This window comes from Podarcis cretensis (genome assembly GCF_951804945.1).
Source record: "Podarcis cretensis genome assembly, chromosome: 8".
Lineage (NCBI taxonomy): Eukaryota > Metazoa > Chordata > Lepidosauria > Squamata > Lacertidae > Podarcis > Podarcis cretensis.
In genome coordinates, this window is record NC_137177.1 from 79,516,239 (window position 1) to 79,538,750 (window position 22,512).

The 22,512-nt window shown below is 47.1% G+C and overlaps 1 protein-coding gene across 10 annotated transcripts in view; it reads left to right on the forward strand.

Moving 5' to 3' along the window:
• Window positions 1–22,512, forward strand: part of ARHGEF10L (Rho guanine nucleotide exchange factor 10 like) — a 142,095-nt gene that overhangs the window by 75,762 nt on the left and 43,821 nt on the right. For all 10 annotated transcript variants that reach the window (XM_079986775.1, XM_079986772.1, XM_079986776.1 and 7 more), the window contains 7 exons: window positions 734–849; window positions 3,745–3,872; window positions 5,053–5,153; window positions 11,830–11,951; window positions 19,099–19,185; window positions 19,970–20,190; window positions 21,684–21,838. In XM_079986775.1, the coding sequence (XP_079842901.1) occupies window positions 734–849; window positions 3,745–3,872; window positions 5,053–5,153; window positions 11,830–11,951; window positions 19,099–19,185; window positions 19,970–20,190; window positions 21,684–21,838 (930 nt within the window). The remainder of the gene's footprint in view (window positions 1–733; window positions 850–3,744; window positions 3,873–5,052; window positions 5,154–11,829; window positions 11,952–19,098; window positions 19,186–19,969; window positions 20,191–21,683; window positions 21,839–22,512) is intronic.

The window sequence follows — 22,512 nt, forward strand, 5'->3', positions numbered from 1 at the left end:
TAATGTAATTTTACTGGTGTTAGCCACCCTGAGCCTGGCTCTGGCCGAGGAGGGTGGGGTATTAATAATAATAATAATAATAATAATAATAATAATTTTTTAAAAAAACTGCCACAGGGGCTGGATACAACCAGCTGGGGAGCTGAATTAGGCCCCCAGAACAGACTTTGGACCTGCCTGCTTCAGGTCCACAGCAATTGGGGAAAAAATAAAAATAAAATAGTGACATCCCAGCTGTCTCCTCAGAAATCAACGCCCTTCATAAGTATCCAGGGCTCACAAGGCAATTCTATACCTCCTTGCAACATATAATGTTGCTATATTCTGCACATCCAAATTAACTTGATTTCCTCATTTATTCATCTACTTTAAACATATACTCTTGTAAAACTGCAGACGATTACAACAATCCTGCCAATGTTCTTATCTGTTTAAATTTTATTTTATTTTTGTAAATATTGAATAAAGCATTTCCGTTCTTTTGAGGTTTTTCGCAAACCATGTAGCGTATAAATTAATGAATGTAAATTCTATAGATTTATATAAAATGGGCTTGTTGCGGAAGGATGTCTTCAGAGAGAACAATGCAAGCAGTGTTTGGGTACTCCTTTTTATTTTTTAATTGACTGGCTGCTAGTGTTTAGCTATGGACACGGCTTCCTCTGGGTTGCCGATGTCATTGTGTCATTTGTGCTTGTCATCGTGGTTTCTCCCTGTCCCTTCTTACCACCAGATAAAGTGTACCTGGGTCCTCCTCGCCTGTTTCAGGAGCTACAAGATCTCCAGAAAGACCTGGCAGTGGTGGAACAGATAACTCTGCTCATCAGCACTCTACATGGTACATACCAGGTGAGCCCTGTGAGGGTTTGTTTTAAAACAAAAGATTTCCACGGGAGTGTCAGGGTGAAGGCCAGGGATCAGCATAAGGATCTAGTCGGTGGTCTCATTCCTTATCTTTCCCACCCATCGCAGGCTGCATTTGACAGGTGTCACCTGATGTCACAAATCATAGAATTGTAGAGTTGGAAGGGACCCTGGCGGTCGTCTAGACCAACCCCCTACAATGCAGGAATATGCAGCTGTCCCATACGAGGAATCGAACCTGCAACCTTGGCGTGATCAGCACTGAGGTTGTTGTTGTTGTTGTTTAGTCGTTTAGTCGTGTCCGACTCTTCGTGACCCCATGGACCAGAGCACGCCAGGCACTCCTGTCTTCCACAGCCTCCTGCAGTTTGGTCAGACTCATGCTGGTAGCTTCGAGAACACTGTCCAGCAATCTCGTCCTCTGTCATCCCCTTCTCCTTGTGCCCTCCATCTTTCCCAGCATCAGGGTCTTTTCCACGGAGTCTTCTCTTCTCATGAGGTGGCCAAAGTATTGGAGCCTCAGCTTCAGGGTCTGTCCTTCCAGTGAGCACTCAGGGCTGATTTCCTTCAGAATGGAGAGGTTTGATCTTCTTGCAGTCCATGGGACTCTCAAGAGTCTCCTCCAGCACCAGAATTCAAAAGCATCAATTCTTCAGCGACCAGCCTTCTTTATGGTCCAGCTCTCACTTCCATACATCACTACTGGGAAAACCATAGCTTGGGGAACCTTAACCAACTGAGCTATCCACTGTCAAATGGCTCTCACTTCCAGAAAGTTCTTCCTAATGTTTAGTCAGAATCTCCTTTCTGGTCGTTTAAATCCATGGGTTCGAGTCCTCCCCTCCAGAGTAGGAGAAAACAAGCTTGTTCCATCTTCCAACGGGGCAGCCCTTGAGATCTTTGAAGATGGCTCTCATATCTCCTCTCAGTCTCCTCTGTTCCAGGCTAAACATCCCCAGTTCCCTCATCCGGAATAATAATATTTATTATTAATATTTTATCATCATCAAACCTTTTATTGGCATCACATACAAACATCCATTGCAAATCAGTACAGAATTACCACCTCCCCAATGTCACAGAACATTTATCAAATGAAAAGAGGCAAACAGTCTAATGTTACATGTTATTAATATTATTATCCCTTGTTCTCTTAGTGTGGCAATGCCACAACTGAGTTCTGGTGAGCTCCAGCTAAAAAAACAACATTATTATTATTACAGTATTATTATTACTACAATACGTTAATAACCCTTCAACCTAAGGTCCCAGGGCAGGTTACAATAATTAAAACACAGCATTAGGATTAAACGACAACAATGCACAATATTGATGATGATGATAAAAAATAATTTTATTGTTTATATGCTGCCCATCTGACTGGGTTGCCCCGGCCATGCTGGGCAGCTCCCAACAGAATATTAAAAACACAAGAAACATCAAACATTAAAAACTTCCCTATACAGTCAAACCTCAGTTCTCAAACGGCTCCATTTTCGAAAGGTTCGACCCCCAAACACCAAAGACCTGCAAGTAAATGCTCTGGTTTTCAAACATTTTTCAGAACCTGAACGTCAAGACGCAGCTTCTGCTTGAGTGCTAGAAGCTCTTGCAACCAATCAGAAACTGTGCCTCTGTTGTCGAACGTTTCGGAAGTCAAATGGTCTTCTGGAACAGATTACGTTCGACAACTAAGGTTTGACTGTACAGGGTTGCCTTCAGGTGTTTTCTAAAAGTCAGACAGTTGTTTATTTCCTTGACATCTGAAGGGAGGGAGTTGGGTATGTTTAGCCTGCAAAGAAGGAGAATGAGAGGTGATGTGATAGCCACCTTTAACTATCTGAAGGGCTGTCACATGGAAGATGGAGCAAGCGTGTTTTCTGCTGCTCAAGAGGGGAGATTCTGAACCCAGTGCCTTCAAGCTACAAGCAAGGAGATTCTAACTGAACCTTAGCAAAACAATTCCGAGTTTAAGACCTGTTTAACAGTGGAATATGAATGTGCAAAATATGGTCTGAAGCTCAACATCAAAAAAACTAAGGCCATAGCCACTGGTCCCATCACCTCCTGGCAAACAGAAGGGGAAGAAATGGAGGCAGTGAGAGATTTTAATTTCTTGGGCTCCATGATCACTGCAGATGGTGACAGCAGCCACGAAATAAAAAGATGCCTGCTTCTTGGGAGAAAAGCAATGACAAACCTAGACAGCATTTTAAAAAGCAGAGACATCACCTTTCCAACAAAGGTCTGTATGGTTAAAGCTATGGTTTTCCCAGTAGTGATGTGTGGAAGTGAGAGCTGGACCATAAAGAAGGCTGATCGCCGAAGAATTGATGCTTTTGAATTCTGTTGCTGAAGGAGACTCTTGAGAGTCCCGTGGACTGCAAGAAGATCAAACCTATCCATTCTGAAGGTAATCAGCCCTGAGTGCTCACTGGAAGGACAGATCGTGAAGCTGAGGCTCCAATACTTTGGCCACCTCATGAGAAGAGAAGACTCCTTGGAAAAGACCCTGATGCTGGGAAAGATGGAGGGCACAAGGAGAAGGGGACAACAGAGGACGAGATGGTTGAGTTTGACCAAACTGTGGGAGGCAGTGAAAGACAGAAGTGCCTGGCGTGCTCTGGTCCATGGGGTCGCGAAGAGTCGGACACGACTAAAGGACTAAACAACAACAACAACAACAGTGGACTTCTTCAGAAGGCAGGTTTTTAAGCAGAGGTTGGATGGCCACTAGTCAGGGATTAATTCGTCGCAATTCCTGATTTGCAGGGGGGTTGGAATGGATGACCTTTGGGGGTACCCTCCAATTCTAGGATTCTATGTGGTTGTGTGACTGCCCCTCCTCTTTTCTTTTATTTCCCCCTCCCTGGTTCCTAGAATCTGAACATGACCGTCGCTCAGGACTGGTGCTTAGCTCTGCAGAGGCTGATGCGGGTGAAAGAGGAAGAGATCCATTCTGCAAACAAGTGCCGCCTCCGTCTCCTACTCCCAGGGAAGCCAGACAAGTGGGTTATTCGACCTTCAGCTATTTATTTGCTTTTTTAATAAAAATGCCCTAGGCACTGGTTGTGGCTGATGGTGCACTCTAAGCCTTTGACTCCAACTCCATTAAAGGTAAAGGGACCCCTGACCATTAGGTCCAGTCGTGGCCGACTCTGGGGTTGCGGCGCTCATCTCACTTTATTGGCTGAGGGAGCCGGCGTACAGCTTCCGGATCATGTGGCCAGCATGACTAAGCTACTTCTGGCAAACCAGAGCAGCGCATGGAAACGCCATTTACCTTCCTGCCAGAGTGGTACCTATTTATCTACTTGCACTTTGAGGTGCTTTCGAACTGCTAGGTTGGCAGGAGCAGGGACCGAGCAACGGGAGCTCACCCCGTCATGGGGATTCGAACCACCGACCTTCTGATCGGCAAGTCCTAGGCTCTGTGGTTTAACCCACAGCACCACCCGCGTCCCTTCCAACTCCATTAGCCCACTTTAAAACACAAAGTGCTATGCCGACTTTTGAGTTACACAGGATTCTTCATCAAGCTGGATGCCCTCTAGATCAGTGTTTCCCAACCTTGTGCCTCCAGCTGTTTTTGGGCTACAATTCCCATCATCCCTTGCCACTGGTCTTGCTAGTCAGGGATGATGGGAGTTGTAGTTCAAAAACAGCTGGAGGCACAAGGTTGGGAAACACTGCTCTAGATGTTATTGGAGTCCAACAACACTTCCCTTTTCTACATCCAGGCTTAACAGGCAAAGGAGAAATTGGTTGTCTCCAGCAAATACACGCTCTCTATTTTTATATATATATATCTTTATTAATTTAAAATAAATACATTTATGAAAAACAGACATACATACAAGTAAACAAACATACAAATAACAGAAAAATCAAACTACCACACTATAAGATATAAGAAGGTTAATATAATTATCATCATATATACTCCTGGTATTGAACTAAATTTATAGAAAAGAAATTTAAAACTGACTTCCAATTAATCTCACTGTACTTTGTCTATTTGGCAGAATTAGGCTGATTCCTGTATTGTATAGATATAAGTTTGTAGGGAGGTAAAAAAAAAAATTATATAAGAAATATGTTACTGTGTGGTATAAAGTAATGGATAGACAAAATACACTCTCTCTAATCCTTTTTCCCTTTCCCTTTCTGGACTCTTTCCCATCTCAGGTCTGGGCGGCCTGTCAATGTCATGGTAGTCTTCATCACCCCCAACCCCCTCAGCAAAATCTCCTGGGTCAACCGTCTGCACTTGGCCAAAATCGCTCTGCGTGAGTAACTTCCTTTTTAAAAAATATTCACCAGATCAACCGATATTTTGATAACGTGCTGTGCAGGCTTCCAGGTTACACAGGATTCTACTTTAGGATGTTTTTAAGGAGGGAAGAAAGAAAATGAGTGAGAAAACAAATGTTTTGGGCAAACCTTTGCTTAGCAAGGGAATGTGAGAGATTTGACACCTTCTTGTTGGTTGGTTGATTTTTTCCCATGGGTTGAGAGCTGCCTTTTAGGGTCATATAAAAGGCTTTTTTTTATTATAGCAAGGCCAGCATCTACAAATGTCTCTAGGAAGGCGTGAAAGCCATAAATTATTATTATAAATTATTATTATTATATACCCCCTTCCCTGTTGCTTCTGTCATTTGGTGACTGGCCATCCATAGCTGTCAACTTTTCCCTTTCCTTGCGAGGAATCCTATTCGGAATAAGGGCATTTCCCTTAAAAAAAAGGGAAACGTTGACAGCTATGATTGCCTCTGAGCATCATGCCTTAATGGCCATTTATGGAAGTGGAGGTGGCCGCTGGTACCCACTGGAGACTGGTGGGGAGGAAGGCAGAGAGACCAAAAAGTAGGTGGAGACAAGAGCCAGTGATTGGCTGAGCTGGAGGCAATGAGATGCAGCGCTGACCCCTCCCCATGGGGCTGTTTGGTTGTTGGTTTGTTGATTGCATTTCTAACCCCCTTTCCTTCAAGGAGATCAGAGCAGTGTACATAACTCTCCCTCCCGTCATTTAGTCCCCCCCAACAACCCTGTGAGGTAGGTTAGGCTGCGAGGCCATCCAGCGAGTTTTATGGTTTAATGGGGGTACAAACCCTGGACTTTCCCAAACCCTAGTCCAGAACTCTAACCACTACACCACACTGTTGTTATCAGAAGGCAGGCAGATGGAGGCTGGCTGAGAGCAAAGTCGGTCTGGTGGGGTGATGCCCCGCTTGTCCGAAATGGACCAGCCACCTCTGAGCTCCAGAGAAACAGAAAGAAGTATTTGGGGGCAGCCTGATTCCCTGCGGAAGTGAGTTCTGTAAGTGTGTGGGGCCACCACTAAAAAGGCCTCATTTGATCGTCAGTTCACCATGGTACAGTACAACCACTGTCTTACAGTGGGGATAGGCAATCTTGTTCCACGCTTTGTGAGAAGAAAAGATTTGATTTCTGCGTTAAAGTGGGTTGGGCTAGATGACCCTTGGGGCCTCTTGCAACTCTGCAGTTCTATGGTTATTTAGTCTGTCTACCCTTTTTTTGCCTGTGTACCCCCCGAAAAAAGAAACAGCACCTGGCTGTTTTCATATATTCATAAATTTCAGGTGTGTGTCAATCTTTGGGGAGTTTGTTATGAGGTTCCCCTTCCCGCATCTAATTAGCTGCCTTTTGCATTGTGTTTTTGATTTTTCTGTAATTAAAGATCCCAGCCGCCACTTCCAGAGTTTCCCAGCGAAGGAGAAAATAAATTATACTGTTTTTGTCCCCCGTGAACGTCAGGAGTATAATCTAAATTTTCAGGAAGGAAAGACAGGCACTTGAGTGACTGGGACGTTTTTCTCCTTCTAACCTGATAATATTTCCCATCTATTGGTCTTAAGCAGTTGGTCCCTTAAGCAGTTGCCGTATTAAGCAGTTGGTCCTTTCTCGCCCTGATTTGGCCACAGTGATCCATGCAACGGTCACCTCCAGGCTTGATTACTGTAATTCGCTCTACTCAGGGCCGCCCTTGAAGCTGACCCAAAAACTCCAGCAGGTGCAGAATCCACGGCAAGGCTCCTCACGGGGTCTCTGCCATGGGAGCATATTCACCCAGTGCTTTTCCAGCTGCACTGGCTCCCGGTGGAGTACAGGATCAGGTTTAAGGTGCTGGTTTTGACCTTTAAAGCCCTATGCGGCCTAGGACCCTCGTACTTACGGGACCGCCTCTCCTGGTATGCCCCGCGGAGATCCACAAATGACAACACTTTGGAGGTCCCAAGTCGCAAGGTGGTTAGATTGGTCTCGACTAGAGCCAGGGCCTTTTCAGCTCTGGCCCCAGCCTGGTAGAACGCCCTACCGCAGGAGATCAGGGCCCTGTTGGATTTGACATCTTTCTGCAGGGACAGCAAGACGGAGCTGTTCCACCAGCCTTTGGGCTGGATTCAGTCTAACCGCCCCTCTCATTTATTTTTTTTAATGGAATCCCGTTATATGGGATTCGTATATAAATTTTCCCTCGGCTCTTTTTGCTGGTTTAGGTCACAGTGCCACCGGTATTCCTGCGGCCACTGTGAGAACAGGAGGCTGAGCTGGATGAGCTGCTGGCCTGATCCGTAGATGGAGGCAGCGATGCTACCAGAGAGGAGAGTGGCATCTGGGCTCCTGCTGTGAGAACAGGATGCTGGACTAGAGGGGCCATTGGCCTGATCCTGGGTTTGAGTTTTCACATTAATTGCAGACAACCATTTTTGGGGAGTGGCAGGCGATTGGCGGAGAATTGGTCAGCATGTCGCTCTTTCCTGCCAAGGTGCTGGTGGTGGAAAGCAAGCTCATGCTGGCTTGTTGAAAAGATTATTATTATTATTATTATTATTATTATTATTAATACCCTGCCCTCCCCAGACAGGGCCGGGCACAGGGTGGCTAACACCAGTACAATTACAATAAAAACATAATAGGAAAAGAAAAAAAGCCAATTTAAAATACAGGTTAAAATGCAATCTCATTTTAAAAGTAGCCCATAGATCGAAACCATAAGGGGAGGGAAACATAAGGGTCAGACTGAGTCCAAACCAAAGGCCAGGTGGAACAGCTCTGTCTTGCAGGCCCTGCAGAAAGATGTCAAGCCCCGCAGGGCCTGGTCTCTTGTGACAGAGCATTCCACCAAATCGGGGCCAGTACTGAAAAGGCCCTGGCCCTAGTTGAGACCAACCTAACCACCTTGTGACTTGGGACCTCCAAAGTGTTGTCATTTGTGGACCTTAAGGTCCTCCGCAGGGCATACCAGGAGACGCGGTCCTGTATACAATAATAATAATAATACTAATAATAATGATAATAATAATAATAAGTAATAATAATAATTTATTTCTACCCCGCCTATCTGGGTGGCTTCCAACAGAAGGTTAAAAATACGTTAATAAATCAGTCATTAAAAACTTCCCTAAACAGAGATGGGTGACATCTCTTAAGTGCCTGACATGCAGCAGGTCCCATTACAGAAGGAAATAGGAAAAATAGCCCCAACCGAAAGACGAGTGACATTGCAAGGTCGTCCTTCCGAGCAGCCGCTCTGAGCACCTCCTGCCCTTTAATCTCCTCATTAACCGGAGGAAAAAGAGCAGTGAAGAGTTTCGGGCGCCCTCAAAAGTCTCCTTTTTGCGTTCCAGCTTCCTCCGAGCTCCCTCAGGATGCTCTTATCACCGTTCCCTATTGAACTCGAGCAAAACTGCTGCAGCAAGAAAGTCTCTCTCCCCCTCGCCTTATTTTTAAATGGAAGAGAGAAAGGTTTGGCTGGGGGGGGGCAGCAAAGAGAGAGAAATTCATTTGAAAAGCTTATTTGAATTCCCGTCTTCCCGCAGGCACTGATGATTTGATTTCCTTGGTTTTATATATATATAAAAGCAGTTTGTTGGCCTATTTTAATCTGAAGCGCCTGGGGGGAAATGACTGCAGTCTCCACTTAAAAATAAGATGTGTGTGTGTGTGTGTGTTTATTTTCTTGCTGCTGCTTTTCTTTCCCCCGTAGCTGCTGAGGGTAATGCAGAGAGTGCTGCCTTTTGTTGTTGTTTAGTCATTTAGTCGTGTCTGACTCTTCATGACCCCATGGACCAGAGCACACCAGGCACTCCTGTCTTCCACTGCCTCCCGCAGTTTGGACAAACTCATGTTCATAGCTTCGAGAACACTGTCCAACCATCTCATCCTCTGCCGTCCCCTTCTCCTTGTGCCCTCCATCTTTCCCAACATCAGGGTCTTTTCCAGGGAGTCTTCTCTTCTCATGAGGTGGCCAAAGTATTGAAGCCTCAGCTTCAGGATCTGTCCTTCCAGTGAGCACTCAGGGCTGATTTCCTTCAGAATGGAGAGGTTTGATCTTCTTGCAGTCCATGGGACTCTCAAGAGTCTCCTCCAGCACCAGAATTCAAAAGCATCAATTCAGCGACCAGCCTTCTTTATGGTCCAGCTTTAACTATACGGATTGGGACGCAGGTGGCGCTGTGGGTTAAAGCCTCAGCGCCTAGGGCTTGCCGATCGAAAGGTCGGCGGTTCGAATCCCTGCGGCGGGGTGTGCTCCCGCTGCTCGGTCCCAGCGCCTGCCAACCTAGCAGTTCGAAAGCACCTCTGGGTGCAAGTAGATAAATAGGGACCGCTTACCAGCGGGAAGGTAAACGGCGTTTCCGTGTGCGGCTCTGGCTCGCCAGAGCAGCGATGTCATGCTGGCCACGTGACCCGGAAGTGTCTCCGGACAGCGCTGGCCCCTGGCCTCTTAAGTGAGATGGGCGCACAACCCCAGAGTCTGTCAAGACTGGCCCGTACGGGCAGGGGTACCTTTACCTTTACCTTTTTTAACTATACGGACCTTTGTCAGCAAGGTGATATCTCTGCTTTTTAAAATTCTGTCTAGGTTTGTCATTGCTTTTCTCCCAAGAAGCAGGCGTCTTTTAATTTCGTGACTGCTGTCACCATCTGCAGTGATCATGGAGCCCAAGAAAGTAAAATCTCTCACTGTCTCCATTTCTTGCCCTTCTATTTGCCTTAGGATCCTAGAATTGTAGAGTTCAAAGGGACCTCAAGAGTCATCTATCCCAAGCTCTTGCAATGCAGGAATCACAACTAAAGCATCCATGACATATGGCCTTCCAACCTCTGCTTTAATACCTCTTGAAGGGAGAGAGCAGTGGGGGGAAGGACCTCTGCAGGTTTTCAGCGTGCAAACAAAGGTGTCCCCACAAGGAGACTTCAGACCTTTAATTTGGCATCTATCCTCCCTGCCCCCCCCAAAAAAACCCAACATTGTGCTTTGGGGTACAGATTTGCTGTAAAGTAGGACATTCCGGGGGATCCTGTGGAGAGACAAACATCTGTGGGGCCCCAGATGTTGTTGAACTACAACTCCCATCACCCCTAGCTAGCAAGGCCAGAGCTCAGGGATGATGGGAGTTGTAGTCCAACAACATCTAGGGACCCGCAGGTTGAGAACACTCAGAATGGCCCCTGATTCCACCTTCTGTGCGACAATCCCTCGCTGTCCAAAGTTGGCACAATGAGTTCAGCTTGCCCTCTGTCTTGCTTGCTGGGCTCTGGGATGCTCTTGTGTGGGTTACAGAATGGTCCTGGGAAACTCCCGCAAGTCTCCATAGCATGGGTAGGGAAGCTAAGGCCCGGGGGGGCGGATCTGGCCCAATCGCCTTCTAAATCTGGCCTGCAAATGGTCTGGAAATCAGCGTATTTTTACATGAGTAGAATGTGTCTCGGGTGGTACCTCAGGTTACATACGCTTCAGGTTGCATACGCTTCAGGTTACAGACTCCGCTAACCGAGAAAAATTACCTCGGGTTAAGAACTTTGCTTCAGGATGAGAACAGAAATCGTACTCCGGCGGCACGGCGGCAGCAGGAGGCCCCATTAGCTAAAGTGGTGCTTCAGGTTAAGAACAGTTTCAGGTTAAGAATGGACCTCCAGAATGAATTAAGTACTTAACCTGAGGTACCACGGTATTTCAAATGCATCTCTGGGTTATTTGTGGGACTTGCCTGGTGTTTTTACATTAGAAAAATGTGTGCTTTTATTTAAAATGCATCGCTGGGTTATTTGTGGGGCATAGGAATTTGTTCATTTCCCCCCCCTTCAAAATATAGTCCGGCCCCCCACAAGGTCTGAGGGACAGTGGACCAGCCCCCTGCTGAAAAAGTTTGCTGACCCCTGCTCCAGAGCCCTATAGGCAAGGCTCTCTCACACCCTTTAAAAAAATGTATTTATTTTTCAGCACCCCGTTCGAAACCGTGATCACATACGTAAAATCTGCCCACGTTTTGTGAGCCCACTGTCCCTGCCAGCTAGGGCCGGGTGATACGGTGTTTGAAAAAAGGATGGAACTATGTAGAGGCGAATACTAGGGCTGGGTGATATTTGGTTTTCAACATAGAGATATATCCTTGTGAAATAAGGATGGAGCTGTTTTTCAGCTTCATGATATATCACCAGCCAAACATCGCGACATACCAATATATTGTGATATATCACTATATCGTGGTATATGTCTGAAATAAGGATGGAACCATGTAGAGGTGAACACTTGGCTGGGTGATAGCTGGTTTTCAACATCGTGATATATCACCAGCTAGACATCACGATATACCTGGTTTATTTTTTTTAAGGAAAAACTGAGGTTCAATCCCAGGTAGGGATGGGAGATACTTGCTGGCTGAAACTCTGGAGAGCTGCTGCCAGCCAGTGTAAGACAGCACTGGGCTAGATGGAGCGCTGTCCTGACTCGATAATAAGGCAGCTTCCTGTCTTCCTACGTTTCTGCACCATCCCCTCTGTTTGTTCCCAAACTGTAGGATTGATGAGTTGGGAGCGACCCCAAGACTCATCCATTTCAAAACCCTCTATTGTCTCCCACACTGATGGCTTCACTGGTGGCTGTTTCTCCTGAGCCCAGAAGGATGCGTGACTCAGATTCCTTCTCTTCTCTTGCAGGCGAGGAAAACCAGCCTGGCTGGCTGTGCCCAGAAGAGGACAAGAAGTGCAAAGCCCCCTTCTGGTGCCCCATTTTGGTCTCCCGCATGCCTGCCTTCTCTTCCAGAGCTCTGGACCTTCAGGTAAGACAGACCCACACCCTGCCCCGATGGGGCCCAAAGGACAAGATGGGCCAGAAGAAGTATGGGTTAAATGGCTGCCCTCTGCTGGTTTAGTCTCCTGGTTCATCCAAGCACAGTGCTGTCTGCACTGGCTTCCAGCGGCTGCCCAGGATTTCGGGCAAGGAAGATTCCCACTCCTAGCTAGAGATGCTGCTAGGGGATTTTTGGATGCAGAGCAAGAACTCAGCCACTAAGCTACTAGGGCTGAGCGATATCTCGATATATCCCCCATACTGGTCTGAAGTGCATATTGTAATAGTGGTTTCATAATTTTTGACCCGGCAATGTATTGCGAATCATTATTTGTGTTTTCATCCTCTGCAAAAATCACAATATGGAGGAAACCATGAAGCCAGCCCATGCCTCTATTGTACAGAGCTCCATCCTTATTTCAGAAATTGTGATATATTGGTGTATCGCAAAGTTTTAGCTGGTTGAAAACCAGATACTGCCTGGCCCTAGAAGCTACTTGTTGTTGTTGTTTAGTCCTTTAGTCGTGTCTGACTCTTCATGACCCCATGGACCAGAGCCCGCCAGGCACTCCTGTCTTCCACTGCCTCTCACAGTTTGGTCAAACTCATGTTCATAGTTTCAAGAACCCTGTCCAACCATCTTGTCCTCTGTCATCCCCTTCTCCTTGTGCCCTCCATCTTTCCCAACATCAGGGTTTTTTCCAGGGAGTCTTCTCTTCTCATGAGGTGGCCAAAGTATTGGAGCCTTAGCTTCAGGATCTGTCATTCCAGTGAGCACTCAGGGCTGATTTCCTTCAGAATGGAGAGGTTTGATCTTCTTGCAGTCCATGGGACTCTCAAGAGACTCCTCCAGCACCAGAATTCAAAAGCATCAATTCTTCGGCGATCAGCCTTCTTTTATGGTCCAGCTCTCACTTCCATACATCACTATTGGGAAAACCATAGCTTTAACTATACGGACCTACGAAGCTACTGCTGCTCCCTAAATATAAAGTGAGTTTCTAGTCCTCAGGGTTCTGGATCAAAGGCTGAGTTGAACAAAAAGATAGGAAGGAATCTTCTACAAAGTCAGACCTTTGGTCCCCAGGGTTTCAGGCACGGATCAAGGACTTGGATGATGGACTCAAGGGCATCCTGATCAAATTTGCAGATGACACCAAACTGGGAGGGGTGGCTAACACCCCGGAGGACAGGATCACACTTCAAAACGACCTTGACAGATTAGAGAACTGGGCCAAAAAAAACAAGATGAATTTTAATAGGGAGAAATGTAAAGTATTGCACTTGGGCAAAAAAAATGAGAGGCACAAATACAAGATGGGTGACACCTGGCTTGAGAGCAGTACATGTGAAAAGGATCTAGGAGTCTTGGTTGACCACAAACTTGACATGAGCCAACAGTGTGATGCTGCAGCTAAAAAAGCCAATGCATTTCTGGGCTGCATCAATAGGAGTATTGCATCTAGATCAAGGGAAGTAATAGTGCCACTGTATTCTGCTCTGGTCAGACCTCACCTGGAGTACTGTGTCCAGTTCTGGGCACCATAGTTCAAGAAGGACACTGACAAACTGGAACGTGTCCAGAGGAGGGCAACCAAAATGGTCAAAGGCTTGGAAACGATGCTTTATGAAGAACGGCTAAGGGAGCTGGGCATGTTTAGCCTGGAGAAGAGGAGGTTAAGGGGTGATATGATAGCCATGTTCAAATATATAAAAGGATGTCACATAGAGGAGGGAGAAAGGTTGTTTTCTGCTGCTCCAGAGAAGCGGACACGGAGCAATGGTTCCAAACTACAAGAAAGAAGATTCCACCTAAACATTAGGAAGAACTTCCTGACAGTAAGAGCTGTTCGACAGTGGAATTTGCTGCCAAGGAGTGTGGTGGAGTCTCCTTCTTTGGAGGTCTTTAAGCAGAGGCTTGACAACCATATGTCAGGAGTGCTCTGATGGTGTTTCCTGCTTGGCAGGGGGTTGGACTCGATGGCCCTTGTGGTCTCCTCCAACTCTATGATTCTATGATTCTATGACCACTGAGCTATGCTCCTTCCTCTTAAAATAAAACAAGTCCTCTGAGTTTAAATAGGGTGCTTCCTTATTTGAGTCAGATCCTTGGGCCCCAGCGCTATCTGTGAAGATGCTGCCAGCAGGGATTGGACATGCAAGCAGAGCAGGCGCTCGGCCCCTGAACCACCCTGTCTCATAGCTCAGCGATACAGGTTTTGCCTGGCATGCTGCTGCTTCTCTGGCGATCCCTCATAGCCCAGTAAGATTGTCTTCATAAACACAGTTTTAACAGTGAGTCCGTAAGTGACCATGGAGGCCAATTCTGGATCCACACGTCCTTCCACAGTGGGGACATTGGGTGCTGATCACGGTGTGGATTTGCCAAGTGTGCCTTCCTCTTAGCACATTTCTCCCTTTCGTCCTGAGTCTGAGTGTCTTCAAAGCCCATGACACCTTTGCTAAAGGCTGTTTTCCAATTGGAGCCCTTGCAGGCCAGTGTTTCCCAGTTGTCCGTGTTTATATTACCTTTTTTTTTTTTAGTTCTAGATATAGGTAGGTAGCCGTGTTGGTCTGCTGTAGTCGAAACAAACAAACAAAATTCCTTCCAGTAGCACTTTAGAGACAAACTAAGTTTGTTATTGGTATGAGCTTTCGTGTGCGTGCACACTTCTTTGGATACACTGAAACAGGAGTCACCAGACCCTTATATATAGTGAGAGGGTGGGGAGGGGTATTACTCAGAAGGGTGGTGGGAATGGGTGATTGGCTGATAGGTGTGGTAAACCTGTTGACGACTGTTAACAACTTCAGTTGGTCTTACAGGAAAAAGCAAGGGATGAGATGGCCATTTGTCATGTATAATGAGATAAGAATCCAATGTTTCTATGCAGACCAGGTCTCTCCATGGTTTTAAGTTTACAGCTTATTACAAAACTTTAAACCATGGAGAGACCTATTCTAATAAAGCTATAATACCCCTCCCCACCCTCTCACTATATATAAGGGTCTGGTGACTTTTGTTTCAGTGTATCTGAATAAGTGTGCATGCACACGAAAGCTCATACCAATAACAAACTTAGGTAAAGGTAAAGGGACCATTAGGTCCAGACACGGACTCCTCTGGGTTTGCGGCGCTCATCTCGCTTTATTGGCCGAGGGAGCCGGCGTACAGCTTCCGGGTCATGTGGCCAGCATGACTAAGCCACTTCTGGCGAACCAGAGCAACACACGGAAATGCTGTTTACCTTCCAGCCAGTGTGGTACCTATTTATCTACTTGCGCTTTGACGTGCTTTTGAACTGCTAGGTGGGCAGGAGCAGGGACCGAGCAACGGGAGCTCACCCCGTCATGGGGATTCGAACCGCTGACCTTCTGATCAGCAAGCCCTAGGCTCTGTGGTTTAACCCACAGTGCCACCCGCCTCCCCATAACAAACTTAGTTGGTCTCTAAGGTGCTACTGGAAGGATTTTTTAGATTTGCCTTGAGAGAGTCTTTAAATCTCTTTTGTTGACCACCAGCATCACACATTCCATTCTTAAGTTGGGAATAGAGCAGTTGCTTTGGAAGACGACAATCAGGCATCCAAACAACATGACCAGTCCAACCAAGTTGATGTTGAAGAATCATTGCTTCCACACTGGTGATCTTTGCTTCTTCCAGTACACTGGTTTTAGTTTGCCTGTCTTCCCAAGTGATGTGTAAAATTTTCCAGAGACGCCGTTGATGGAATCTTTCGAGGCATGCCTAGCATGCAGAAGGCCCCAGGCTCCATCCCCGCTGGCGGCGTCTCCAGGCAGGGCTGGGAAACAGCTCCCTGCCTGAAACCCTGGAGAGCCATCGCTGCCAGTCAGTGCAGGCAATATGGAGTTAGATGGAGCAAGGGTCTGACTCCGTAGAAGGCAGCTTCCTCCGTTTCCTATGCAGTCAAGCAATCCTTTCCTATGGCGCCTGACAGAGTGAACCCTTCCGGAGTTCCAGGCAGGGGGTCTGTCTGTCTGTCTGTCTCTCTCTCTCTCTCTCTCTCTCTCTCTCTCTCTCTCTCTCCCCTACCTGGAGATAGAATCAGAATTGTAGAGTTTGAAGTGGTACCCAAAGGTCATCCAGCCCAACCCCCTGCAGTGCTGAAGAATCCCAGACAAGTGGTCAACCAGCATCCGCTTAGACACCTGCGCTGAAGGAGACGCCGCCACCTTCCGAAGGAGTCCGTCCCACCATCAAACAGCTCTCGCCCCCAGAAAATTATTCCTAACGTTTAATCGAACTCCTTTCCCATCGTTTGAACCCGCCGGTTCGGGTCCTCCCCCCGGATGCTGCCTTCAGGATTTGAACCTGGGACCTTGTTTTTGTTGAAAACATGGGCTCTGCTCCCGAACCACCTGCTCTCCTTGCATCCAGTAAAGCAATCCTTTCCACTTTTAAGAACCGGAGGAAATCTACTTCCCATCGTTAGCGCTGCAGAGGGCTTCTCAATGTCACCCCCCCTCCCCCCAAAAAAATCCAATTAGCGGCGAATGCAGAAGTTTCCTGGCCACTGGCTGCATCCATCTCAACCCCACCCCTCCAGTACTAGAAGGAACAGCTGTGTGTGTGCGTCAGTGGTGGTTTCTCTCTGTGTGTGTGTATTTGTGGTTTTGTGTGTGTTCTCTCTCTCCTGAAGGCCTGGCTGCCGTTTTGTCTAATTAGACCAAATGCCGGCGAGATTTCCTCCGGGGACGGTGAAGAGTCGTCGTCCCCCACCCGCAACGCTTCTCTTTCTTTGCCAAAGCTTTATTCCATCAGGCTGGCTTCAGATTTTACTTCTTTTGATGATCTATGGTTTCAATGCAACCACCCGGCTCTGGGGAAAAAAAAATGATGAAGGCAAGCAGCTGGAACGGGGGGGGGGGGGTGCGGGGGGGGCGGGAGGCACGGCGTCTGGATACATATATTATGATTAATCCACAAAGCTCCTTTGACTCCAACATGTCCTTTCCTCCTGTACCCTAGAGGATCTGGGACAGCTTAGGGGGGCTTTTAAAAAAAACAGTGTAAAGTGTGTCCTTTGGTTTCAAAGGGATCCCTGCATTTCACCTCTGGTGAAAGACAGCTGTGCTCTCTTTTTCGGGGGGGACATGGAAAGTTTTGGATTTTTCTAGGTTGAGGGGAAATCGAATCATGCGCCCCATGGCGGAGCTTAGCTCTCGCTGCAAAGCTTAGCTATTTCATAGTCTAATCCAGGCGTAGGCAAAGTCGGCCCTCCAGATGTTTGGGGACTACAACTCCCATGATCCCTAGCTAACAGGACCAGTGGTCAGGGATGATGGGAATTGTAGTCCCAAAACATCTGGAGGGCCAAGTTTGCCTGTGCCTGGTCTAAATCGAATGGTAAGAGTCTGGAGGTGGTTGGAGGATGGATGGCGGCTAACAAATTGAGGTTGAATCCTGACAAGAGAAGTACTGTTTTTTGGGGGATGGGACAGGCTGGTGTGGAGGACTCCCTGTCCCTGAATGGGGTAACCGGGAGTCATTTTGGACTCACAGCTGTCCATGGAGGCGCAGGTTAATTCTGTGTCCAGGGCGGCTGTCTACTAGCTCCATCTGGTACGCAGGCTGAGACCCTACCTGCCAGCAGACTCTCTCACCAGAGTGGTGCATGCTTAATAATAATAATAATAATAATAATAATTTATTATTTGTACCCGGCCCATCTGGCTAGATTTCCCCAGCCACTCTGGGCAGATTCCAACAAAGATTAAAAATACATTAAAATGTCACACATTAAACACTTCCCTGAACAGTTATCTCCTGCTTGGACTACTGCAATGCGCTCTACGTGGGGCTACCTTTGAAGCTGACTCAGAAACTGCAATTAATCCAGAGTGTGGCAGCTAGACTGGTGACTGGGAGCGGCTGCCAAGACCATATAACACTGAAAGACCTACATTGGCTCCCAGTACATTTCCGAGCACAATACAAAGTGTTGGTGCTGACCTTTAAAGCCCTAAACGGCCTTGGCCCAGTATACCTGAAGGAGCATCTCCACCCTCGTTGTTCAGCCCAGACACTGAGGTCCAGCTTCACTGCGAGAAGTGAGGTAATAGGGAACTAGGCTGAGGGCCTTCTTGGTAGTGGCACCCGCCCTGTGGAATGCCCTCCCATCAAATGTCAAGGAAATAAACAACTACCTGACGTTTAGAAGACATCTGAAGGCAGCCCTGTTTAGGGAAGTTTTTAATGTTTGATGTTTTATCGTGTTTTTAATATTCTGTTGGGAAATTCCAGAGTGGCTCGGGAGGCCCAACGAGTTGGGTGGGGTATAAATAACATGTTTTTGTTGTTGTTGTTAGTTGGAACTAATCCTGAATAAATTATCATTTGTTATTATTAATCCTGTGGAACACCCTCCCATTGGATGTCAAGATCAGTAACTAGACAACCTTTAGAAGACATCTGAAGGCAGCTCTGTATAGGGACTTTTAATGTTGAATGTCTTACTATATTTTTATATATTTTGGAAACCACCCAGAATGGTTGGGGTAATATAGTCAGATGGGCTGGGTACAAATAATAACATCATCATCATCATCATTATTACAATGGCACCTTGGTTTTCGAGCAGCTTAGTTCTTGAACATTTCGGTTCCCGAACGTCGCAAACCTGGAAGTGAGTGTTCCAGTTTGTGACCGTTTTTTGGAAGCCGAACATCCAACACGGCTTCCATGGCTTCTGATTGAGTGCAAGAAGCTCCTGCAGCCAATTGGAAGCCACGCCTTGATTTTCAAACATTTTCAGAAATCGAACAGGCTTCCAGAATGGATTATGTTCGAGAATCAAGGTACGGCTGTATTATTACTATTATTATTTAGAATTTCCTTTGTGAGCTCTGAGCAGTACATAATCGCAGGATGCCTTATGCCCTGGACCATGTAGTTCAGTATTATTCATTCATTCAGCCTTTATTTGATTGTTGTTGTTGTTATTATTAAAAATATTATTATTGCATGGTCCCATCTCCAAGGCTCTCTGGCCTGAAACTCTGGACTAGAGGCCCAGTCTAGTCTGTACGAAGCTTGCTGGTCCCATGAACTGACTCGGAAGAAGGCAACTTTGTGTGTTCCTAAATGTTCCCCCCCTTTTTTATCCTCTATTCAGCTTGGTGCTGCCGTCCACAGTCCGGTCCATTCTTCCTTGCTGGGTTTCTCCGCTGTTAGCACTTCTCTGCCGCAAGGCTATCTCTGGGTGAGTTTTTGTTGAGAAGCGGGGGCTTTCCATTGACTGCGGGACAAGCCTCCTCTTTGTTTTTTTGGGGTGGGGACATCATCTGATGCTTGCAGCAGCAACTGCAATTTGGTATAATAAGGGACGCGGGTGGCGCTGTGGGTTAAACTACAGAGCCTAGGACTTGTCGATCAGAAGGTCGGCGGTTCAAATCCTTGCGACGGGGTGAGCTCCCGTCGTTTGGTCCCTGCTCCTGCCAACCTAGCAGTTCGAAAGCACGTCAAAGTGCAAGTAGATCAATAGGTACTACTCCGGCGGGAAGGTAAACGGTGTTTCCGTGCGCTGCTCTGGTTCGCCAGAAGCGGCTTAGTCATGCTGGCCACATGACCCGGAAGCTGTACGCCGGCTCCCTCGGCCAATAAAGCGAGATGAGCACCGCAACCCCAGAGTCGGCCACGACTGAACCTAATGGTCCGGGGTCCCTTTACCTTTACTAAAGCCAGTGAGATTTAGGGCAGACAAATCCAGTTGAAGGAAGTGGGAGCCATCTTCAGATTCCTGAAGGGCTTTCACATGGAAGATGGAGCCAGCTTGTTTTCTGCTGCTCTCGAATCAAATGGCAAGGAAGGATAAATATTAGGAAGAATTTTGGGGTGGCAGCTGTTTGGTGGAGTGGACTACCTCAAAAGGTTCTTCATGGACTGGATAAATTTTGAGGTCCCTTCTAACTCCACGAGTCCACGATTGCAAGAATACTTCTTTAGGAGAATTCCTTCTCTCTTCCTCTTCTTCTCGACTCCTCTAGGTCGGCGGAGGGCAGGAGGGGGCTGGCGGCCAAGTCGAAATCTTTTCCCTGAACCGGGCAGCGCCCCGCACTGTGAAGTCCTTTCCGGTTTCCGCCCAGGTCCTGTGCTCGGAATACATTCCCGAGAGGAGCGAAGAGGAGAGAGCCGATGGTTTGGAGACGTCTGCTGACCAGGCCTTGCCGCCACAGCCGGTGATCTGCCTTGGGCTGCAGGACGGCAGGTGAGGAAGCGTGTGTGCAATTTCTGGTGGGGAGACACAACGGAGCCTTCTTCAGGCGATCAGGCTAGCTCTGCCCCTGAAGACTTCTCTTTTGTTTCTCTTCTTTTTTAAATATACATTTTTATTGATTTTTTAACATATCAGTTCCAACAGTCATACAACAAAAATTCTCATCTTATACAATCCTTTTTAGACTTCCATCAACACCTCTGATGATTTTCCGTTCCTTATCACTTATTATGCATTTCTTAATTTCTATATTACATTTAATTGTCCTTAACTAATAATTCTCTTCATAGTCTTTCTTGCAATATTTCAAATAATCTACCTTACAAAACTTCTTGCAGTCCTACTAGCGTAATCTGTTCATCACAATTACTTTACAAATAGTTCATATATTTACTCCAGTCTTCTAAGAATCTCTGATCCTGCAGGTTTCGACTCCTTCCTGTTAATTTATCCAATTCTGCATAGTCCATCAACTTCATCCTCCATTCTTCTTTTGTCGGTAGTTCTTCCTGCTTCCATTTTTGTGCCAATAAACTTCTCTTTTGTTTCTCAGTGTTGGCTGGTCTGTTAGTGCAAGTGGGGCCCTTACCCATTAGCCCCAGCCAGCCCCAACCTCCCTGCCTTCTTACTTACACTCAGACCAGGGTATGACCTTGCCTGCCAGCTTTCTCCTTAGGGATACCCCTTGCAAAAGCCAGCAGGGAAGAGGATGGGGACAAAATGAGCATTAGTTGGCTCTGCCTCTCCTTTGCTCTAGCGCCATCTACTGTTGGGCTCCCTGCCTTCTGCCCCACCAGTGGCCTTGAGAGGGTGATGGGACTCAGGCTGCATTGATGGCACAGCAAATTGTTGGCAGTTTGCTTAGGCTGGGTTGGGCTGTGTTTTTTGAGGGGGGTGGCAGAATTCTTGAGTCGATTATGAATTGCATTTGTTCTGAAAAACTTAAATTGCATTGATGGCAGTGATTTTTGGCTTTTTGCAAAGGGCTTTGGTTCCCTCCCCCCCCCCCTTAAAAAGCAAACCATAAAATCGTTAACGTTAGCCTGTCTTGTTGAATTTTTAAAATTAATTTATTTTGTCAAAATCTTATACTGTTTGGAAAAAAAACCTCCCGGTGTGGTTTTTTCAGAAGGAACCAAACAATAAAATTACCTGTAAGAAGAATTTGCAACGATAACCTAAGACTTTCAAAAAGACTAAAAGCAGATTAAAACTCACTCTCTCTTTTGAAATAATTTTTATTTGATTTTACAAGTATAACATTATTACAACACAGATTAGAACTCTTAACAGGTTTGCTGTTGGAGATTTGAACACTAGGGTTTTCTCGCCTTACATGATTGTGTGTGTGAAACACACACAAGGCCTTCTCCTGCACCTCCCTGATCACCCACCAGGGGTCACTCCGTCTGTTCCAGTTTTCCTGTGTTAATCTCCGTCCTCAATCCGCACTCTAAACGGAGCCCTGCTCTTTCTCCCTCCAGCATCCTGGTTTATGGAAGTGTGGACATGGGGACGCAGTGCCTCTTGACAGGCAAGAGCCCGGGGCTCCAGCCGGTCCTCTGCTTGAAGCACAGCCCTGACTACCTCTTTGCCGGCCTGCAGGATGGAACAGTGGCTGCTTATGCCAGAACCAGCGGTGAGCATCAGCGCCCGTGGAAATAGCGAGTTGGGCAAGACCCTGGCTTGGTCCTCGGGTGGCTTTAGAAGAGGGCGAGGCAGATTCACAGAGGAGGAGGAGGCGATCAATGGCTACCAGGTTCCCCCATAGCTGTCAACCGTCCCTTATTTGGCGGGAAAGTCCCTTATCCCAGCGCCGTGTCCCGCTGCTGTCCCTTATTGATGATGTCCCTTAAATTTCCCGGGTTTCAAAGGAAGCAGCTCCTCTCCCTCCTTCCCTGCCGGCCAGGGAGGAGGGAGGCTCCAACTGTGTTGCTTGGCTGCGTTGCTCACCCAATAAGGAGCCTAAGAATGACTGGGGGGTGGAGCTTGCATGCCTTGTGCCGATCAAATCAGCCGCGTTGCCTGGGGACTCGCCTTTGCTCAGCGCTTCCCAGCGGAGAGGTGGCGGTGGTTTTCCTTGCTGCACCCCCTTTGCCGGGTTGCTGCGCTGTGGGAACCACCGCTTGAGGCTTCGTTTGGCTGCTGGCTGTGCTTTCTGCCTTTGGCTCGGAGGGGCTCAGAAGTCGAACATACCTGTGCTCTGAAAATCCCTTATTTTGGCTGCTGATCCCTTATTTCCGAGGCTGCTGGTCCCTTATTTTCAAATCTGTAAGTTGACAGCTATGGGTTCTCCATTGTTACAGCATGCTT